The sequence below is a fragment of the Poecilia reticulata genome, linkage group LG2 (assembly GCF_000633615.1).
Source record: "Poecilia reticulata strain Guanapo linkage group LG2, Guppy_female_1.0+MT, whole genome shotgun sequence".
Classification (NCBI taxonomy): Eukaryota; Metazoa; Chordata; class Actinopteri; order Cyprinodontiformes; family Poeciliidae; genus Poecilia; species Poecilia reticulata.
The window spans coordinates 38,204,291-38,223,503 of record NC_024332.1 but is presented as its reverse complement, the minus strand read 5'-3'; the positions used below and the strand labels follow the sequence as shown (position 1 = coordinate 38,223,503).

Genomic DNA, 19,213 nt, shown 5'->3' with positions numbered 1-19,213 from the left:
TATATATCACAGTTCTACGTGTCTACTATCATTCCATTCCAAAAGTGAACATTTCTGAGAGATCATTTAAAATTACAGATGGCATTCATACCAATAACGAGGTTTTACAAATTTCAGTTTTAGTATTAGATGTATTAAGTATTAGATGTTATCAAAGTTAGTTATTATGTCATCTTATTTCTTAAAATAACTGCTTAGCAATGTAACATTGACACTTACTAAAATTTACTATCATTTTATTTCACCCCATTTTCTTTTCTGCAGCAGAAAATTCATCATGTAACATTTACACTGAATTTGAGTGTGGAAATGGAGAGTGTATCGACTATCAGCTAACCTGCGACGGCGTGGCCCACTGCAAAGATAAATCAGATGAGAAGATGCAGTACTGTGGTAAGAAAAACTTAACAAATCTATATAAAAGAAAGTAACCAGCAACAACACTTTAGGTTAATTGGGATTCTGACAGATTTAATAAAAAGAAAAAAGAAACKGTAGATGATGCCTTGACTTTGTAAATATTTTTAAAACAATTCAATTGTTGTTCAGACAACAGGACCTGCCGGAGGGGTTTTAGACCCTGCTACAACCAGAGATGTGTGGCCAGTGGTCGTTTCTGTGATGGGATCGATGACTGTGGGGATAACTCGGATGAAGCCTTCTGTAGCAGTGAGTTTGCAGCTGTTTGATCTCTCGCTCTATCCTGCCTTTGAGGGCAGGATCTAGTCACACTCGTGCCTATGTTAATACAGCTCACGAGACCACATGCTGTGCTAAGCCCTCGCTGTTTAATGAGTCCAAAGATCATAAGGAGTGCACAAATTAAAAGAGACGCCCAACCACTGCCCCCTGGAAGTTGCTTGAACAATATTTGGTGGTTTTTTTTGTTTTGTTTTTTTGCTGGTGGGACTGTGTCTTTGAAGGTGTTTTTTTTTTTTTTTGTTTTTCTTTTTCCATTTATGTTTATTTTCATGCAGTAATTGATGAGAGTGGGAGAATATTCAAGCTTAGAGATTTTGGCCTTGCTGACTAAACCCACCAGGAGATACCAGTGGGTTGATAATTAATGAGGATCGTCCAATTTAGCAATCTGGGATTTTAGTAGCGAGTTTATCACAGTATGCTGTGTCCATTACCAACCTCTTGTTTTTTCATTAGTACATCAAGAACCTTTTTTTTTACTGACCAACAGAATACATAATTATGCTTTATGAACTTATGTACAGAAATAAAATTCATCTTTTCTATGGACTTCAAATCAGGACCATATATCCAGTTTTACTTTGAAGGAATCTCATTTATTGTTTTCTGGATTTCTCAATGATATAAATCCCTACTTCCACAGATGCAGCATTCTGAATCAATATTATTTGTAAACAGATTAAAAAGCATCACATAAGCAGGGAGAGCAGTAGGGTTGGTAAGGGATGTGTGTCTTGATGCATAGATTTGTAACATCTATCCATCGTGGCCAATTTAGTTTGAAATGGGAAACAGCTTTGACTATCAAAAGAACTGTCACACTCAGGAGAAAAAAAATTCAGATGTCATGAACTCATCTCTTTTCAGGCTGATTTACAGTGAGAGAAACATCCAGGAGAATCAAGAGAAAAATGTTGTAGCTTGTCAAAGGACAAACTGCAGTCAGCTGAGGTTGAGCACTTTCAGGTTATCATTGCATTTTAGTGTTTCACGCACAGCAGGGAATTCACCTCAGTGTTACTGCTAGTGTATATTTTAACGTCTGATGTCTAGACAGGGTTGTGAAAGAATAAGGTGGTAAAAAAAACTACATTATGTAGAGTAAATAACCAATAAATACACGGAAAAATAGAAAAGTTGTAATCTTTGTGTGCATGCATGCATGACTGAACACAGATGCACACATGCAACTGTTCTTGTGTGTGCAAGAGGCCTGACTACATGGGTTACATGCTCTAACCCTGGTGCCATCATAGCGCCTTTTTATCCAGATTTTAGCAAGAATGTGTGCATATATTTATACCTCTATATATTTATATGTTTTATCTTAACCTCCACCCCCAAAAGGCAACAGTTAAAATGAAGTACTGGAAATGCAAAAGGATGACAGCATTTATGCACATGATAAGTGCGTGTAAGCTTCTGAGTAGATATCTCTTTACTGTGTTTTTCTGCAGCAGCATACAGGATTTGACATTTACTATTACAGCTGTCCAGCTGCACAAACACTTTTGTCATAAAAAAAGATCATTCTTCTGAGCACCTTGCTAATTTTTACTACAGGTTTGAAAGAGTAGTTTTGAACAAGACATGGGAAAGGTCCTGTTTTTTTTTTATTTGATAAAATGTTTGTTTGATCCAACAGATACCACATGTGGCTCATCTGAAATGTCTTGCAAGGATGGGAGCTGCGTATCCGTCTCAGCTTGGTGTAACCAGGTCATTGACTGTGCCGACGCCTCAGATGAAAAAAACTGCAGTAAGTGGTTCCTTTTTTTTTCCCATCACACCCAAAATTAAAACACATACACATACATGCAGCTGCTTCTCTAGCAAATCAAATATCCAGTGATTTTAACTTTAGATGGGCCAGATTCAGTGCCTCACTCTTCACGATCACCTCCCACCTCAGTGGCATTGTGACAAGGCAGTCATTCTAGTGATGTGTTTTATATTCAGACCACACCGATTGCTCTCACTTTTACAAGCTGGGGGTGAAAGAAAAGGATTTCATCAGCTGCAACTCCACCTCGCTGTGCATCCATCCGTCATGGACCTGCGATGGTGCAAATGACTGCGGAGACTACGCAGATGAAACCAACTGCCTGGGTGAGCTGCACAAAGACTCACGTTTTTCCCTGTGAAATCAGAGGCAGGTCAGGGAAGCCGGTGTCAGTTTGAAAACACTCCATCTCATTTTCGGAGATGATTATGGCAGTGAAACAAGGGATTCAGGGAGAACTTGGGAGATGATAATGACCTCAATCATTGCTAAAGCTCAGCAGATTGACTTGATTTTGTTGTATGCCCCAGTTTCCCACGGGCAGAAGTGCGAGGAGGGCCACTTTGCTTGCCCGAGTGGGAATTGCATTTCTAGTGTGTGGCTGTGTGACGGCCAAAAAGACTGTGAAGATGGAGCAGATGAATTCCAGTGTGGTAAGTCAACATGAAAAATGAAAGTGTGGTGTGTTAAATGCCACACTTTATGTATTCTTTTAACTAACTTACTGCTTTATGCTGAAGTGCAATGTGACTATATGTCTTCAGGATCACATTTAGAATTTGCAAAGTATCCAGATATGCAATGCTTTGCAAACAACCAGCAACCAGAATTGTATATGATGGACCAACACAAATAGCACTTTAGTGATGAAGTTGAAAGTGATGATTTAAATAATTTTCTACAAAGAAATGTTGAAAAGTTTAGCATGGGTATGTATTATGACCCTCTGAGTCAATACTTTGTAAAACAGCCTCCAGTCCTTCTTATTAATTATTTTATCTAGTAACCTTTACAATTACAGCTGCCAGTTTTTAGGCTACATCTCTACCAGTTTTGTCCATTTTGAGAATTACATTTTTGCATATTTTTATTTACGAAGTAGTAAAAGCTCAGTTTATGTTGAGTTGCTCTATATTTAGCTCCGACCTTCATCCCATTAACTCTGAGTAGCATTTCTTTCCCAGCTTCAGAAAAGCATCTCCATTATTTTTGTTCTTTGCATTATATTTGACACTGCATTTCTCTTTGCACCTTATGTGTCAGTACAGCAATTTGGTTGTATTTCTTCACATAATACAATGGCAGTAAACATTTTTTATCTTATTTTTGAAGTGGGGAAGTTGTGTTCAGACCAGTGTTAGTTTTAGCCAGTTTAGTTTGGTTTTAGTCTTATCAGACGATGTTTGCAGCGTCCTCTACAAGTCTTGTTCCAAATAGTTCCTCACTGGACTAGTCAGGACTTTCTTTCAACCATTGCTTCTTTCGACTGAACATCCATTGAGGAATTACTCAGTTGCCAGTTGTAGAGAAAAATCTCTGTTAAACCTCTAAAAGATTCACCTAAAACTGTATTTATTATGAGATTAAATTATACACTCTGCATTTGACATTCAAAGGCAGTTTTATTGAACTGGACTTGATTTGAAAGTATCAGGGTGACTTTGTGCTTTGGTTTTAGGCAAGGCAGGAGCGAACGTGAGCTGATTATTCTCTGAGCATTGTATTCAAAGCAGATAAGGACATGGGAACACACTCAAAGGCCGGTTCCAGGGAGAAAAGGCGATGAATTCAAAGTCAGACTCAGTTTTATACAATGCAGTGATGTGTAAACAGGATTACAACAGTAGGTCAGTCCATAAGATGATAACTAGTGTTCCTGTCCTAAGTAGATTGACACAATTACATATAATGAAAAGATTATCTGTATGCTGTTCTGAACAATTGGTTTTACCTACTGCCTGGTGCATGAGTCTGATGTGACCTTGCTGTCTACACTGCCATCTTCCAGTGCAGGCAGCAGCTGCACTGTGTGATACCACATCTCCTCAGCATCAGAAGCTTCTGTCATCCCAACTCGACCCGTAGAGTGTCTCAAATAAAAAGTATCCTTACTCCTGTAACTCACACGGTTTCTACCTCAACAGTGGTTAATTGGGGCTCAATCCACAAGTGAGGGACACTTTCCAGAGATTTATTTATTAGAGGAAAGTGATATATAAATCCATAAAATTTCGATGAATCACACTGAAGGTGTCTTTATAATGTGATAAAATGTGGACTAGTTAAAGGAGTGTAGTGACAGTACTGACAAGAACCCTTACAGTGTCATTGTGTCCTAAAAAAGGTAATATTTTTAAGTTTTATACATTACCATTCAAATGCACTTGTTATTCATAAAAAAGCAATATAATGGCAGTTTTGGCACTAAATGAACTCACCTGATCACATTTTGTCTGTGTTTTTCTGTGTTTTGGCATCTGATCCAGAAATGTGTGTTGGTTAGTTGATACCATTCGTCAAAGAAAATTATAATTATAAAGAGTTTTCATCTTTGACCGTCACAAAAAGAACAGTCATTTTCTTCTGTCATTGTTTTTTTTTGTTGTTTTTTTTTCAAGTGAGCACTGGCGCTTGTTTGAAAGTCTAATTCTGACCCTGGATATGACACACATTTTTCGACTTCTCTTTTTGAATTCTAAAGTACAACACTTCCAGCATAACAGTTAATTAACCACCCATCAGTCTATGAAGCAGTTATACTGCGCATGCAAATATAGGTTGTCTGAAAACGTGAAAGAATTATGCTTTACAATGCCACTCAACTACTTCTTGCACCCCAGGCAAGCATTCCTGCTTCTTCTTTCATGCATGCTAATGTATGTAGAACCTGCTACGACAAAGTCAGGATCTCTCCAATTAAACAGTGGAAGCATAATTAAGTCAAGGTATTTGATCATTTTAGTCCAAAAAAACTCAACAAGCATCTGCACACGTACTCAGTCACACGGCGGTATGTCTCGCATCAAAGCAAAATGAGCTTAGTGCTTTGATGTAGGTGGTCAGAGTTGCTGTTAAACTCTATCACCATCACATGTCTGCAAGGTAATTGGATTTGATTTATTAATCCATATGCACACATTTTGGGAAAAAAAAAAAAAGAAAAACTGCCTACGCTTTGAGTTTGAGTTTAAATATGAGACATTATGGATCTAGAAGTGAGGGATGTTGCTGGTCTGCAGAGTGAAATAGTATTGCATCACTTCTTAATATACAACTTCAGCACAACATAATATATAATTTAATGCATGTATTTTGACTATGGAATCTAAGAAAATATATCTTTTTGCTAACGTGACATTGATATAATTTTAAGTTGTGGCTTGCAAGACAACCAATCAAAGGCCCAAATGATTTGAAATGTAAAATCTGTAAATATTTCTTACCTGGCTTGCTGTAAAGTAGATGAACTTTCTGATCACAAGAAGTTGTTTTTGTTATGCCAGATAAATGTTTGAGTTTTGAACCAGTTTGGGAACATGCATTTGTCTCTCTTCTTGAATCATCTGATAAAACTTGTCATCATCAGATGACAAAAAAATAGCTAGGATGCTTAGGTACATCTTGCAAATGAATGTACCTAAAAAGCATCAAGCTTCTGGTGTTTCCCTGACTTCAAGTGTATTAAACGCTTCTAGAAAATCCTATACATGCCAGAAAAATTAGCTCTGCTTCTTCTGAGAAAAAAAAATATTCCCAGAAGTATTGACAGCAAAATAAAAAAGCAAAGCAAAACAAAACATGTGGTTGGGGTGAAACTTGCTGAATATTTATGGTGGTATATGAGCCTGTAAGTATTGCGCTGACCATTTGCAAAATAGAGAAAATCTATGATCAATTCATGCTTTTCATCCAATGTATGAATCCAAAATATCAACTCCAGAAGAAAAAAAAATGTAAATGTTGTCAATAAAGCCAAAACATACCTAAAGACATTGCATGAAAGCTGCAAACCAACAATTTTAGTCTGACGGCAAATAAAAGGCACCACAGAAGTCATCCAGAAAGTTCAAGACGGTCTGATTTCTGTCTATCTGTTCAAATGACATGAACAAATTTCTTGTTAATATTTAGCTGCATAGAATAGACAGAAGGAATGCAGTGTACAACATTTTTATTTCATGCCTTTTAAATTCTGACTTATTTTGAATATCGTCAGTCTTGATTCTATAAAGCAGCATAGTATATAAAGACAATTTTAATATTTTATCAAGAAATGTCACTTTGGCCTGTTTGTGCTTTCATAAAGACTGTTGTGGATTATGCCCCACATCTCCAAGATGTTCTTTTCTTTTCACAACAAACTGACATTACTATTCCTCTGGGTTAGTTATCATATAAAAGCCCGAGTGACAGATAACTGCGAAAGCATTGTGGTTTGAGGAAAATGTCTTTGCATTTCAGAGATTTCAAGTTCCACATCTGATTGGACGAAATAATCATTTCAACCCTTCACAATGAATAATGCACTTTTCTACTTCGCAATTCACTATTGAAAATGAGACATGAAAGGCTTCCTTTGATGCATTTAGTGTGCTTTAGACCTGCTATTTTGTTGTACACTTCAAGCAGCTGTTCACATTTGAAGTGCAAATTTGGATTCATGTCCATGATGTCTGGATAATCTGAGTTTCCAGATTTAGCAATTTAATGTTTATCTCACCCGTATCTGATATCCTGGTATGAGGGCACGTAAAGATAGAGTGATGCATAAAGTCTGACAGAGGGGAAACCAACTCAGTGGGAGCTATTTCTTCCACTGCTACCCCCCACCTTTAGTTGGATCCATAATTCCCTGTGCTGTGGTCTGACCTGCAGCACACATCCCCCTTTCCTTCTCTCAACATCTTATCAAAGCTTTGGCAGACTTAGCCCAGCCTGACATCTGAAAGAATGAGACCACAGAGCAACTCCCCAGGGAAAGTACGAGGCTCGGTGACACAAATTCAGCGCTGCTCATGAATACCGTATATCCAAGTTTCACACAATGGCCATTATACAGCAATCAGCAGAGTGTTTTCTTAGACGACATTCAGCTCCTTCCTGTCAAAAATAAATGAGAACATTCAACTAAACCAACGCGGATGTGGATGAACTATTCAGTTTCAGTGCCTTACAGAGGTATTCAGTCCCTTCAACTTTTACCACATTTTCTCATAACTTCATGGTATTTTAGTGGATTTTTATGATAAATTGGAAGAAATTATGTAGTGAAAGAAATCTGATTCTTTGGTTTTAAAGAACAAATAATATTTCCCTTCAGCCTCCTGTATGAATTGTATACAGCTGTATATTACCGCTGTAATTACCTTTTGTGGTAATTACAGCTGCAAGTTGTTTGGGGTATATCTCTACCAGTACATATGGAAAAGTTATCCTTTTTTTCACAAAACATCTCCAATTAGCAATTTTTAAGAGGAAAAAAAACTCACCACATCGTAAATGCCACCATGTTTCACAGTAGGAACTGTGTTCTCACAGTGATGCACATTTAGTTTTTAGATAGTTCAGAAGTTTGAACTATCAATCTCATCTGATGAGAACACTTTCTTCTTATTTTTTTCTGTTTTTCCTATCACCTATTAAAACGGCAACTTGGTTGAACTGAAGTTTGTTTAGGATGTCGGAGTAAAAAGGTTGAATACATGCCACACTTTCAAAACAAAGCAATTTGTACCAATGTAGAGCAACGTGTAATTCTATGAAATAAAATGACACTGAAATTTCAGGAAATATTTTTCAGGAAAAATATTTCCTGAAAATATTTTTCCAGGAAAAAATATTTTCCTGGAAAAAAAAAAAAAATTCCTGGAAAATATTTTTTTCCAGGAAAAAAATATTTTTAAATTTGTTTTTTATTACAGTGTGATAAAATTAGCAGACTCAAGGCACTACTTTGTTTAATTGTTTCTTTTCCCAGCACAATAAACTCCAATATTTCTTAGTTGGAAGACGGTGAAATAAAACTTCCATTTGCAATTCTTTGGATAACGGCTGCTACTAATAAGAAAATTGTTAGCGCCAAACAATAAAACTAAGCAGCAAATGAGAACCAGCCCACTTGTGTTTTGATCAAAAGTATTTTCCTTCCATTTTTGTTTCCTTTTCCTTTTGATTTATGGTGCTGAATTTTCTTCCACTACCTTCCGCAGACTCATCCTGCCTGTGGAACCAGTTTGCTTGCTCCAAGAACAAGTGCATTGCCAAACAGTGGCTGTGCGATGGGGAGAACGACTGCGAGGACGGACTCGACGAGAGTGTGCAGATCTGTGGTTAGTGCCCTTTCAGATGTCATGAGGGCTCTGCTACTAACATAAAAGGTCACATCTGCCATGTTGCTTGCTGCAGCTTCGTGCATTCCAGAGGCAGAACTGGAAATGAGACGGTCTTAATGAGGCAACAAATGAGACCGCAGGCATTTCTGATAATTCGAGTGAGCACTGAGGCAAATAGATTTTTCATCACCAGGACCCAAGAGGCATAGCTATTTCAGTGGGCAAATGAGATGTATGTGTAATGAATTCTACAATAAAACAAAACCAGCCATGATAAAGAGACAGAAACCACTGCGAACATTGGTGGTGTAATTTCAATGTAATGGAGTGTCATGGAAATATTAATGAAATGGTCCAGAGGTCTCCAAAAGCACAATTCTTGTCAGAAGCATGATGGGCATTGTAGGCGCACATGCCTAATTGAACTGCAGTATTTACCTTTGTTTCTCAGTGCAGCTAATTTTTCTCCCTGTCAGTATTTGCCTTTAAGGGCAGTGCTAAGAAAAAGGGGTTAATATTGCTGATGTGCAGAATTCGCAAAATAATTATTATTCATAAAGCACAGTCAGTATGTTGTTGGCACTAAACAAAGAACTGCTGCACCGAGAAAATTACAGTTGGTTCAAAGGAGGATATACTGTAGGTAAAAAACATTTAGTATATAGTATATCATCTGTTTTGCAAATTTATGCAACTAGTTTTATTTTTAAGGAAGGTAAAACATGTAAAAACATCATCATTAAGTTAAACAGTGCTGGCCATGTTCAATGCACCTCCTTCTCACTGAAATACATTTAAAAAGCCTTAAAACATATGTGTTATTGCAGTAGTATGATTTAAATTTAGAAAATTGCAAGTCTCTGTACATTTATCAATTAGTTCAACCAAAAAATAATTATACTGCCACATTTGTGTTTAAAGTTTACATTACGAATAATCCACAGTTTTTTTCCTTTGTCACCGTATAAATACAACATGAAACATGAAAAAGAGGCCAGTTTCTTTAACCCACTCATCTGGATGGCAAGAAACCACATAGAAATCTTCAAAGATCACTGTGGGAAATACAGCATTTATTGGATCTTTGAGTCACAAAATCTCCCTAACAGCTATTAAGCTGCATCTGCTTGTTTGGGAACAATGCCAGAAAAAAAACTTTTTTTTTCTTGTCCCTCTATAACAAACGTAAATATGTAAAACCTTGTTAGTATTATAAAAGACTAAGTGTTGTAAAAGTAAAAGGGAATTGTGAAGAGTTTTAACAGCAAATGCAATAATAATTTTGCAGCATGTGATTTTTGTTGGAAACAGCTTCTCTCTAACTTGGAAATTTTCATACAGTCACTAAAGGTTCTAAGATACAAGCTTGGCTTTTGGAGATTATTATTATTGATTTTTGTGTGTGTTGGGATAAGATAAAGTAATAAAAATAATGTACATTTTTAAGCTTTCTGTAGGTTTTTACCAGAAGTGCTAATAAAACATGTTTCTTTTCTTTGAAGAACCAGGTCTTTTGGTATTTAGAAGTAGTTGATGTGGTCTTGTTTTCTTCTCAGGCACAGTAACTTGTGCTCCAGGGTTATTCAGCTGTCCTGGATCGTATGCCTGCGTTCCCAAACGTTGGCTTTGTGATGGTGAGAGGGACTGTCCTGATGGAAGCGACGAACTCTCTCCAGCTGGCTGTGGTGAGGTTCCTCCTTTTAGTTCAATGCAGCATTATTATTCTTATGACATTTCATTTCTTAAAGATTAAACAAATTTTAAGCCACGGTGCAAAAAGGATGCATACAGAGAGAATTAGTGGGTAATTGGATAATTAGAGGCTTCTACACAAATACAGCCATCACTTAGTGGCGTAACCAGAGTTATTACTTCTTTGACTCAAACCCACTTAGCAGGGGAGCAACAATTAGAAAAAGCATAAAAGGCAAAACACTAGTTTGTACACATTCCCTGCACCACAGCAGGAAAGAAAGTTGATCTGTTCATTAGAGACTGACTTATGCATTCGGCCATCAGCACCAAACAACACATGTGATGACAACTCGTTTCGGTGCCACAACAAAGCGTGCATCCCCCAGCGATTCGTCTGTGACCATGATAACGACTGTGGAGATGGATCTGACGAGTCCGTGGAATGTGGCAAGTAGATTTATCTTGGTCTCTCGTGTTCTTCATATTTAACAGTGATAAATGAAAATGGCTCTTTTGAAAATTGCAGTCTGCAGGTTGAGCTGTTAAACAGCAATGGTGGACAGATTTCTGAATGTAACAATCCATGTAGTGTTCAGAAACGTCTAAATCTGGCCTTTCATCCACAACTGCTACGTTCCTCTACAACAGTCCCCAACAATCCTTTGTTAGTGTCCTGAATCTTGAATCCTTCACTTTATGACTTAAGTGTGACTCAAAATCAGGGTTGTCCGTGCTAAAAAATAAAATTTCAGATGAGCTATTAAAATAATCCCCAGGTGGTTTAACCTGCCTACTTAAAGTTCTCAGGATAATTAGATATCTGAGAACTTTAAATAGACAGAATATAACAGATCCATTCTACAACGATAGTCTGTTTTTTCAGACCGGCTGATCAGACTCGTAACGAATTCAGATCCATAGCACACACTGTATTCTTTTGTTGTTCCACTGATGTTCTGGTTCAGTTTGTTTAATATCCAACCAATCCCAAAACTTTAACTTATTCTTTTTTCATCTGCTAAAAAGTAGAAGTTAAAAGTTCTGTCAAATTTTTCTCAAATTCGACATAAATCATCATATACTTCTCAGAGAGTAGATTATATTTTGACTTAAATGTTTTAAGCATCTATTTCTTATTCATTCATTCATTCACTTTTACCCTTTTGTTGCAGAATTTATATTAGTTCTGTTTCTTTTGTGTTTCTTTAAGTTAGGAAATAGTCCTTTCTGTTATTGCATGTAATGTTTTTGACAGATGAAACAAAAATCAGTTTTCATGCCGTTATTTCATTTAACAAGAAAAACAAATCAAACTTTGCACATGTATAACTGGAACATGTGAAAAAGCAGAATAATAGGCCAAACCCAGAAGGTGCAACAGAATATGTGAACCCAATGTAATGCTTTAGTTACAGATCTCCATAAACACATTCCATTGATGAAATACTCTAAGTGTCTGACCAGTCACATTCAGTTAACAAAAAAGTATATAAAAAATTATTCGACACTCGAGAAAAATCTCTTCACTCTAATTTGTAAACTGAAATATTAAAATCAGTATTTGCAAAGGTCACTCGCATCATTATGTAAATATAAAAAGTAACACTGAAATAAACTTAATGTAAAATAGAAAGTTGCAAATAATCTTTCCATAAAAATTCATTGAGCATTACAGAAACATAATTCAAGATCTAGTAGGGAGAAAAAACAATATCTCTTCGTTTCTTGAATTTATTTAGACTGGCAGACGGTGTCCTGTTTCTCTTTAATCTTTTAGTCTATCTCATGTTGTCAGAAAGGCTCTGTGTAAGTAATGTCTTAATTCTACAAGTCTGTCTCTGACCTGATCTAACTTTAGTTTTTTAAAGTTCTAAATAAAAGAAAACAACTTTCAATAATGGCAGCACTGACTCAATAAAATCTCCTTTGATATTTCTAAAATGAGAAGACTGTATGTTTCTTGTGTTTTGCAGCTGGTAGTGTATACTATCAATACATTGACAAGAGACACATTTGTATCAATGTTTGTGAACATGCTGACACCCGAGTTTTATTTAGGCACGTACTGTTATGGAGTACCTCATATGGAGGGAATTCTCTGTTGCTGCTTTGATTTACGATGACTGACCAAGGAAGCGCATGTTTATTCTTGAAATGTTGGCTGCTGCAGCTGTGAATGCCATTATACCTCCAGATGGCTTGATTTGTTGATCAGCAATGATTCCATTTACACTCTGATAGTGCCTCATTATGCTATCAACAGTGGTCATGCAAATCTTTTTTTCTGTAAATCTGTTTAACATAATTGACACTTAACTCTGCAAAGGTTCCCACCAAACTGAAAGCTCTGAAACTGACAAGACCGAGTGCAACGCGATGAGATAGTGGCTCGCTTTCTTTTTTTAGTCTATCGCTCCTGTGGATCTGGGGAGTTTCGCTGCGGGGACGGCCGCTGTCTTCTCAGCTCTCAGTGGGAGTGTGACGGCTATGCGGACTGTCCCGATCACTCAGATGAACTGCCGCTGAACCTCAAATGTCTTGCTGCAGGTAAGGCTGCTGTTTGGCTCTCTGTAAGAATCTCTTCATCAGTGTCACCAGCAGCGTCACTCGCCAAGGAAACCGGCGGATTTATATGGATTAAACAAAAAGGCCTCTGACTTTCTGAGTTTAATTTATTGGCTATTATCCAATGTGAGGGCAGTGACTTTTATGAGCTTTCATGAGTGATCACAGGCTGTTTTGGGTATGATAGTTTTTCTTTGTTCTCTTCAGGAAGCTTGTGTAATGGCTCCTTCTTCATGTGCTCCAATGGCCGCTGCATATCTCAGGGGAATCTGTGTGATGGGAAAGATGACTGTGGAGATGGATCAGATGAGAGGAACTGCAATGTGAATGAATGTTTGAACCGCAGAGTCAGTGGGTGCACGCAGGACTGCCAGGATCTCACTGTGGGCTACAAGGTAAGTCAACAAAGAACTTGTAACACTGCTAGGCAATATCTTTCTAAAGTATTCATCACCCCTCAACAGTTTTACATTTAATCATGCTACAACAACAAACCTCAGTGAATTTCATCAAAGGTGGATTCACACCAGTCCCGATTAGTTCGCTTTATTTCATTTGCCTAGAAAGTCCATTTCATTTAGTGAGGTGTTAATCAGCAAACGAACTCTGATGGAGTCTAGAAAGGGAATTCTAGTCCACCTAAAAACAAATCTGGATTCAGCTGAAGTGAACTCTTTCTTGTGTGGTTTGACTGCATGTGAATGTCAAGCGGACTGGACAATAAATACAATCAAACAAAATGAATACGTTTGTTTTGGAGATGGCCATCAACGACAAAAAAAAATCCTAAAACCACTCAAATCTGACAAAACTCCTTTTTTGTTTTTATTTTGTGAAAAGGAAGTGGCTCTCTCAGTGTCCTCTTTAGAGGTTTTATATATTGTGTCCTTCAGTGGTTTTTGGTGCAGCGCCGCCACAGGTGTGAGGGTGAACAGGTGAACAAGGTTTGGTGCGTTTGCAGCATGAAACTGAACTGCACCAACTGAAAATGAAACAAATGTTTATCTGTCCTTCACATAAAGTCCAAATAAAAGTCAGAGGAAAAGGTTCAAGTGGTGTGAATACTTTAGCAAGGCACTGATTGAAAATACATTACCTATCCACATCTATACTTAAACAAACTAACTCRGGTTAAGTAAAAGTAAACATGGTAAGATATAAATATCTGTTAATAATATGAAATCTAGCAGCTCAGTCACAACACAGCTATTATATATCTCAACATTTTACTGTGTGACTTGCATTCCAATAGTCAGGTAAATCACTACAGTGCAAAATTTTAATTAAAAAACTTCCCTGACCTGCAGTGCTGAGCTGCAGCAGCAACATTTCTAATTCACTATCAGGTGTAATGCGGGGCTCATATCAGTAGTGGTGTAGACATGAATGATTAATGACTGATAATAAATCAAGCCTTACTTTGCACACCATTAAACAGATAAAGATGGGTTGGAGCATATATTTATTATACATAAATGTACACTCTCGCTTTGTAACCTTGAAAGCCTGTAGGTGGAGGTGGGTGGGTTAACGATAAGCCAACAACTGTCTGATCCACCTCGCTTCCTCTCTCTGCCATGTYATTGTTCTGCTTCTGGCAGCACAACAGTGGCGTTTTGATATGAGGGCTGGCTCCAGGTCAAGGCCGCAACCGCTGGAGTGTTTTGGTGGTCATCCTGGTTGTCAGATTGTGGCAGTTTTAACCATTCATTCCTGAATTTTATTGTTGTGTTCCTCTGCGGGTTGGTGTTTACTGCTTCAGAAATTGCCAGAAAGCACAAAAAAAGTGCTGCTAGCTTGTCACGACTGAGGCAGATCTGGACAAAGAGCACATCAATGCGAACCTTTAGCTCATCCATTTGTGGCCTGAACAGGGAGATCAGCARAAAGGCCATCAAGGCTATAACTCTGGATAAGAAGAGGATTTACAGTTGGTGCAGAGCAGCTGATACAAGCACTCTTAAGTTATTTTTTCGTTTTGCACTGGTCACTGAGTTGGTCACTGAGGTGAGATTGAATCTTTGAGCTACGGAGCAGTAGGCATAAGCAACTCTGGAAAAAATTAAGAGACCACTGCACTTAAACCCCATAGAAAGCYTCATGGTTATTCCACCAAATATTGATTTCTGAACTCTTCAAACATTAGTATTGTTGTTTCTAAATGAACATGAACTTGTTTTTTCTTCTATTATTTGAGGTCTGAAAGCATTGCATCTTTTTCTTTAATTTGAACATTTCTCATTTTCCACAAATACATGCTACATTTTTGCTTGGAATTTCAGAGGAAAGTTGTAAGTAATTCATATGATAAAAGAACAATSTGAATATTACTCAAACAWGTGCTTATAAAAAGTAAAATCAGACAAACTGATCATTTTAACTGGTCTCTTAATTGTTTTCCAAAGCTGTATGCGTGCKTGTTTCATGGATTTAATGACGTGGTATGTTAGCTTTCCTGCTTTGCCGGATTTCTCTATGAAACAGCGACTTGCGTAAAGAGAAGATGTGTTCACTTTTTATTTTACACACTGTTTTGAGATCTTAACACCGGTGTAATGTGTTGTGTTAAAATTCTGCAAAAGAGATAGGGTTGCATGTCACTTATAACCCATGTCTTTTCAGCTGTTTTTTTTTTATTGCAGTCAACTCAGTAAGTATACACAAAAAGTCCTTCAGTTTCTTTCTGGAAGTATCCGCAAAATCCAAACTCCACAAAAATAAAGGCTGCACATTCCACAGCCTTGATGCTCCTGTTTGTGAAAATCAATATCTTCTGGTCCTGAAACGAGAGAGGGACTATTAAAAGGTTCAGATTGGAACACCTCAGTGTTCGATTCGMGGTCTATTGCTGTATCATGTCAGCAATATATAAAGGAGCTGATTTTTTCAAGCCTCTGGAGGTTTAAGATAAAAAAATTTTTTTAATAAATTCTAAAACTGACTGGTAGCTGGTCTGTTTGAATTCAGTTTCTCCTGGGGCCCTGGGGCTAGAAGAGGACCTGAAGCAGTTGCAAAATTAATTTRTGCCTCAGGCCAACCCGGCAGACACACATGAAGAAATTTTAGGACACATCCAGAGATTTCAACCATAGTCCTATTTATTGCGTAATAACTGAGTGTGTCAGAAACCAAGAATAAATCTTCAGATATACCCCTAAGTGTTAAAAATTKATTAATAAATGGTAAACCAATTAGAAACAATATAAAATATAATCAAACTAATAATATGATRGGGAGTCATTGTTTAATAGATCCACCAATTTGGTTCCCTTCAAAGCACTTAAAGAAACTATTTGAATAGCATTTTCTTTCACTAAAATGACTTAACAGAAAACACTCCCTTGATAAAATGCCTGATGTTCATCAATACGTTCTTTGGAAGGGCAGAAAGTTTTAGTGGATATAAAATTTGATTGCATCAGAACTATACTATGTTGATCACATTTATGAGTTTGCAAATAATTATAACTTTTCCTTTCAATATTATTTAATGGATCAGGATGGTTGGGAAATCGACATTTTTTGGTGGATAACACAGATTTAATGTTGACTTGTAGGTCATGGTTTATTAAGTTTTGTTGTTTTTTTTCCCTCCTGTTTTAAGTGCCAGTTTGCCTGATTAAAAGTCTCTTTCACATTTGATTCACTTTGAAGAATGTTGAGGCAAACACTCAATGAGATTTGGGGTTAAGATGTTTTTTTGTTTTCAAAATAAAATAAAATAAAAAATCTTCCTTCGAGCTTAGCTTGTTTTCTAAAACTACAAGCTTCTTTGTGATTTTATCACTTACATTTTTGTAACATCTTAGGTTTGTTCTTATCAGATGGCTTTAGAGTAAATGTCTTTCAGAGTAGAATGTTGTCTTGAAAGTAAACCTTAAATAAAAAAAGGGAAAGCCAAGAAAGAATAAAAAAGCCAATTTTACCTTATTTACTGCWTGAGGAAGGAGATTTAAATGGCCACTAAATTTGTAGTCAAATAGCAAAGCAGAAAATAATAGAAGAGTAATTTTCTTTTCACATGAAGGTTACAGAGAAATAAGTCAGAGCTTAAAACACTGATAGTTTTAAGTTCTTCCTAATTTAAGTTTCATTACATTTTTACATGTTTTCATTATATTTTTCAATATCTCCAAGCAATATATTTTTTATGTTTTTCATGTTTTGTTTTTTTTAATGATCAGTGTAAATGCTGGCCTGGTTTCCACCTGAAAGATGATGGGAAGACTTGTGTGGATGTTGATGAATGCTCCACTACCCTCCCTTGTAGCCAGCGCTGCATCAACACCTATGGGTCCTACAGGTGCCTCTGTGTGGACGGTTATGAGCCTGTGGATCGCAACCCAAACACATGCAAGGCTATRTCAGGTCAGCTTGATTGTTGTTTTCTCAATTTGAAGCATTTCCTCACATGACAGTACAAGTCCCTTAATGCCATGCGTTGTGTATTTCAGCAGAGGAGCCCTTTCTCATCATGGCAGACCACCATGAGATCCGTAAACTGAGCGTGGATGGTTCAAATTACACCATCTTAAAACAGGTAACCTATTCAGAATCACAGTGTTTGTAAAAAGCTTTGAGGTATGTCTGCCAGCTTAGCAGATGTGGGAGTGTCTTAGCAATATTTGTATCTATTCAATATTGGGCGTTGTAGTGCCCTTTAGCATCTGCATATTTTAAGCTGTATTTTAAACATTGTAGATAAAAAAACTTCATACATACAATAAATTACACCTGTTTGATTTAATTCCTGAAGACGAAAGCTATATGTCAGATACTAACGAATCTGATGGTGTGAGAACTTTGAGAAACCGGACACTAAAATTAGCTGAAGGAAATTCACTTACTTTTGTAAAGTTTATTACAACCCTGTGTCTTGCCTGGGTTTTTATTTTTGTGTGACGTTCCGTGGCCCCCATTTATCTCTTATTAAAAACTTCCTGGATACACCCCTGTAAGATGTGCTGTGATTTAAAGTTATGCACTTCACAGGAATACAGAGAGACCTGTAGAAACTGTACAATGGAAGCAGATTTGACTCCTAAATAATTCAGCTCCCATCTGTCACACACAGCCTCGGCTCCAAGACCAACAATACTTCTGCAGACTTTGGTCACAACATTGTCTGACATGTGCAGCATCAGCACAATAATTTGTTGCACAGACAGTTTTTGTAATTGCAAATGCGACATGTTATGTCACCCTGTAAAGCCCTKTTGGATATTTTTTTAATGGCAATACATTTGCAAGGTTAGAGAATAGGCACACTAGTTAACATGCCTGACTGTTTTCACAAAGACTGGTAAAATAAAAATGTATTTTAAAAATTTGGATAAAAAATGTAACAATTGTTAACACTTACTGGCCTCCCCTGTTAAAAGWATGTAAAAAGCCTCAGCATAAATTCACCTAATGTTGCACAAGCATCCTCTTTCTCTGAAAGAGKGAAAGAGGATGGATTTTTTAAAAATCCATCCCCTAAGAAAGAAAATGATTACTTTCTTACATTTGAGAATCACTGAACATTGTTTGCATAAAGTTGTGCGACTGCATCTGACTTTTTTTTTTTTTAACGTCTTTGTACTTAAGTTGACTAATGTATATTTTATATCTAACTGGGTATCAGCAGCTGCCGAGGASACTGTAATTCATCCAGCAGATTTAAATGAATAAAAATGGTGTATACATCTCTTAAATAAAAGAAGAAAAAAATCTATTCAATTAAGTCCGTGCAGTTCATTATGAAAAACAAACTCCAAAAACAAGTGTGGAAGAAAGCGGGCAATTCGCTTAGTGCAGAACAGAGGGGCRAATTCGCTTAATGGAGAAACCGTTGGAAGTGATTTTTCAATCATTTTCAGGTCTCACTGCTGCTCTGGGCTATACTTGAATCTAACTGTTGATTATCACAAAAGTCAGGATGCAATTTACCATAACTCACCTCACAAGTATCTTACATCCTTCTAAACAGTCAAATTAACCTCTTAACTCAGCCCCTGACCTCTAATAAGCTTAAGTCATTACAATTTATTTTTTAAAAATCAGACAAACATTCATCTTACTTCTCAGTTTTTTATATATATATATCCGTCCAGCCATCCGTTTTCTATACATCTTTGTCCTTAGTGGGGTCGGG

At 36.9% G+C, this 19,213-nt stretch overlaps 1 protein-coding gene across 6 annotated transcripts in view; it reads left to right on the top strand.

The window, feature by feature from the left end:
- lrp1bb (low density lipoprotein receptor-related protein 1Bb) overlaps positions 1-19,213 on the top strand; it is a 316,436-nt gene that overhangs the window by 244,110 nt on the left and 53,113 nt on the right. For 5 of the 6 annotated variants that reach the window (XM_008402891.2, XM_008402905.2, XM_008402873.2 and 2 more), the window contains exons 46-57: positions 265-393; positions 550-669; positions 2,348-2,461; positions 2,662-2,811; positions 3,016-3,138; positions 8,695-8,814; positions 10,374-10,502; positions 10,837-10,959; positions 12,919-13,059; positions 13,285-13,472; positions 17,262-17,445; positions 17,532-17,617. In XM_008402891.2, coding sequence (XP_008401113.1) covers positions 265-393; positions 550-669; positions 2,348-2,461; positions 2,662-2,811; positions 3,016-3,138; positions 8,695-8,814; positions 10,374-10,502; positions 10,837-10,959; positions 12,919-13,059; positions 13,285-13,472; positions 17,262-17,445; positions 17,532-17,617 — 1,607 coding nt within the window. The remainder of the gene's footprint in view (positions 1-264; positions 394-549; positions 670-2,347; positions 2,462-2,661; positions 2,812-3,015; positions 3,139-8,694; positions 8,815-10,373; positions 10,503-10,836; positions 10,960-12,918; positions 13,060-13,284; positions 13,473-17,261; positions 17,446-17,531; positions 17,618-19,213) is intronic. The other variant, XM_008402881.2, reaches the window with a different exon arrangement.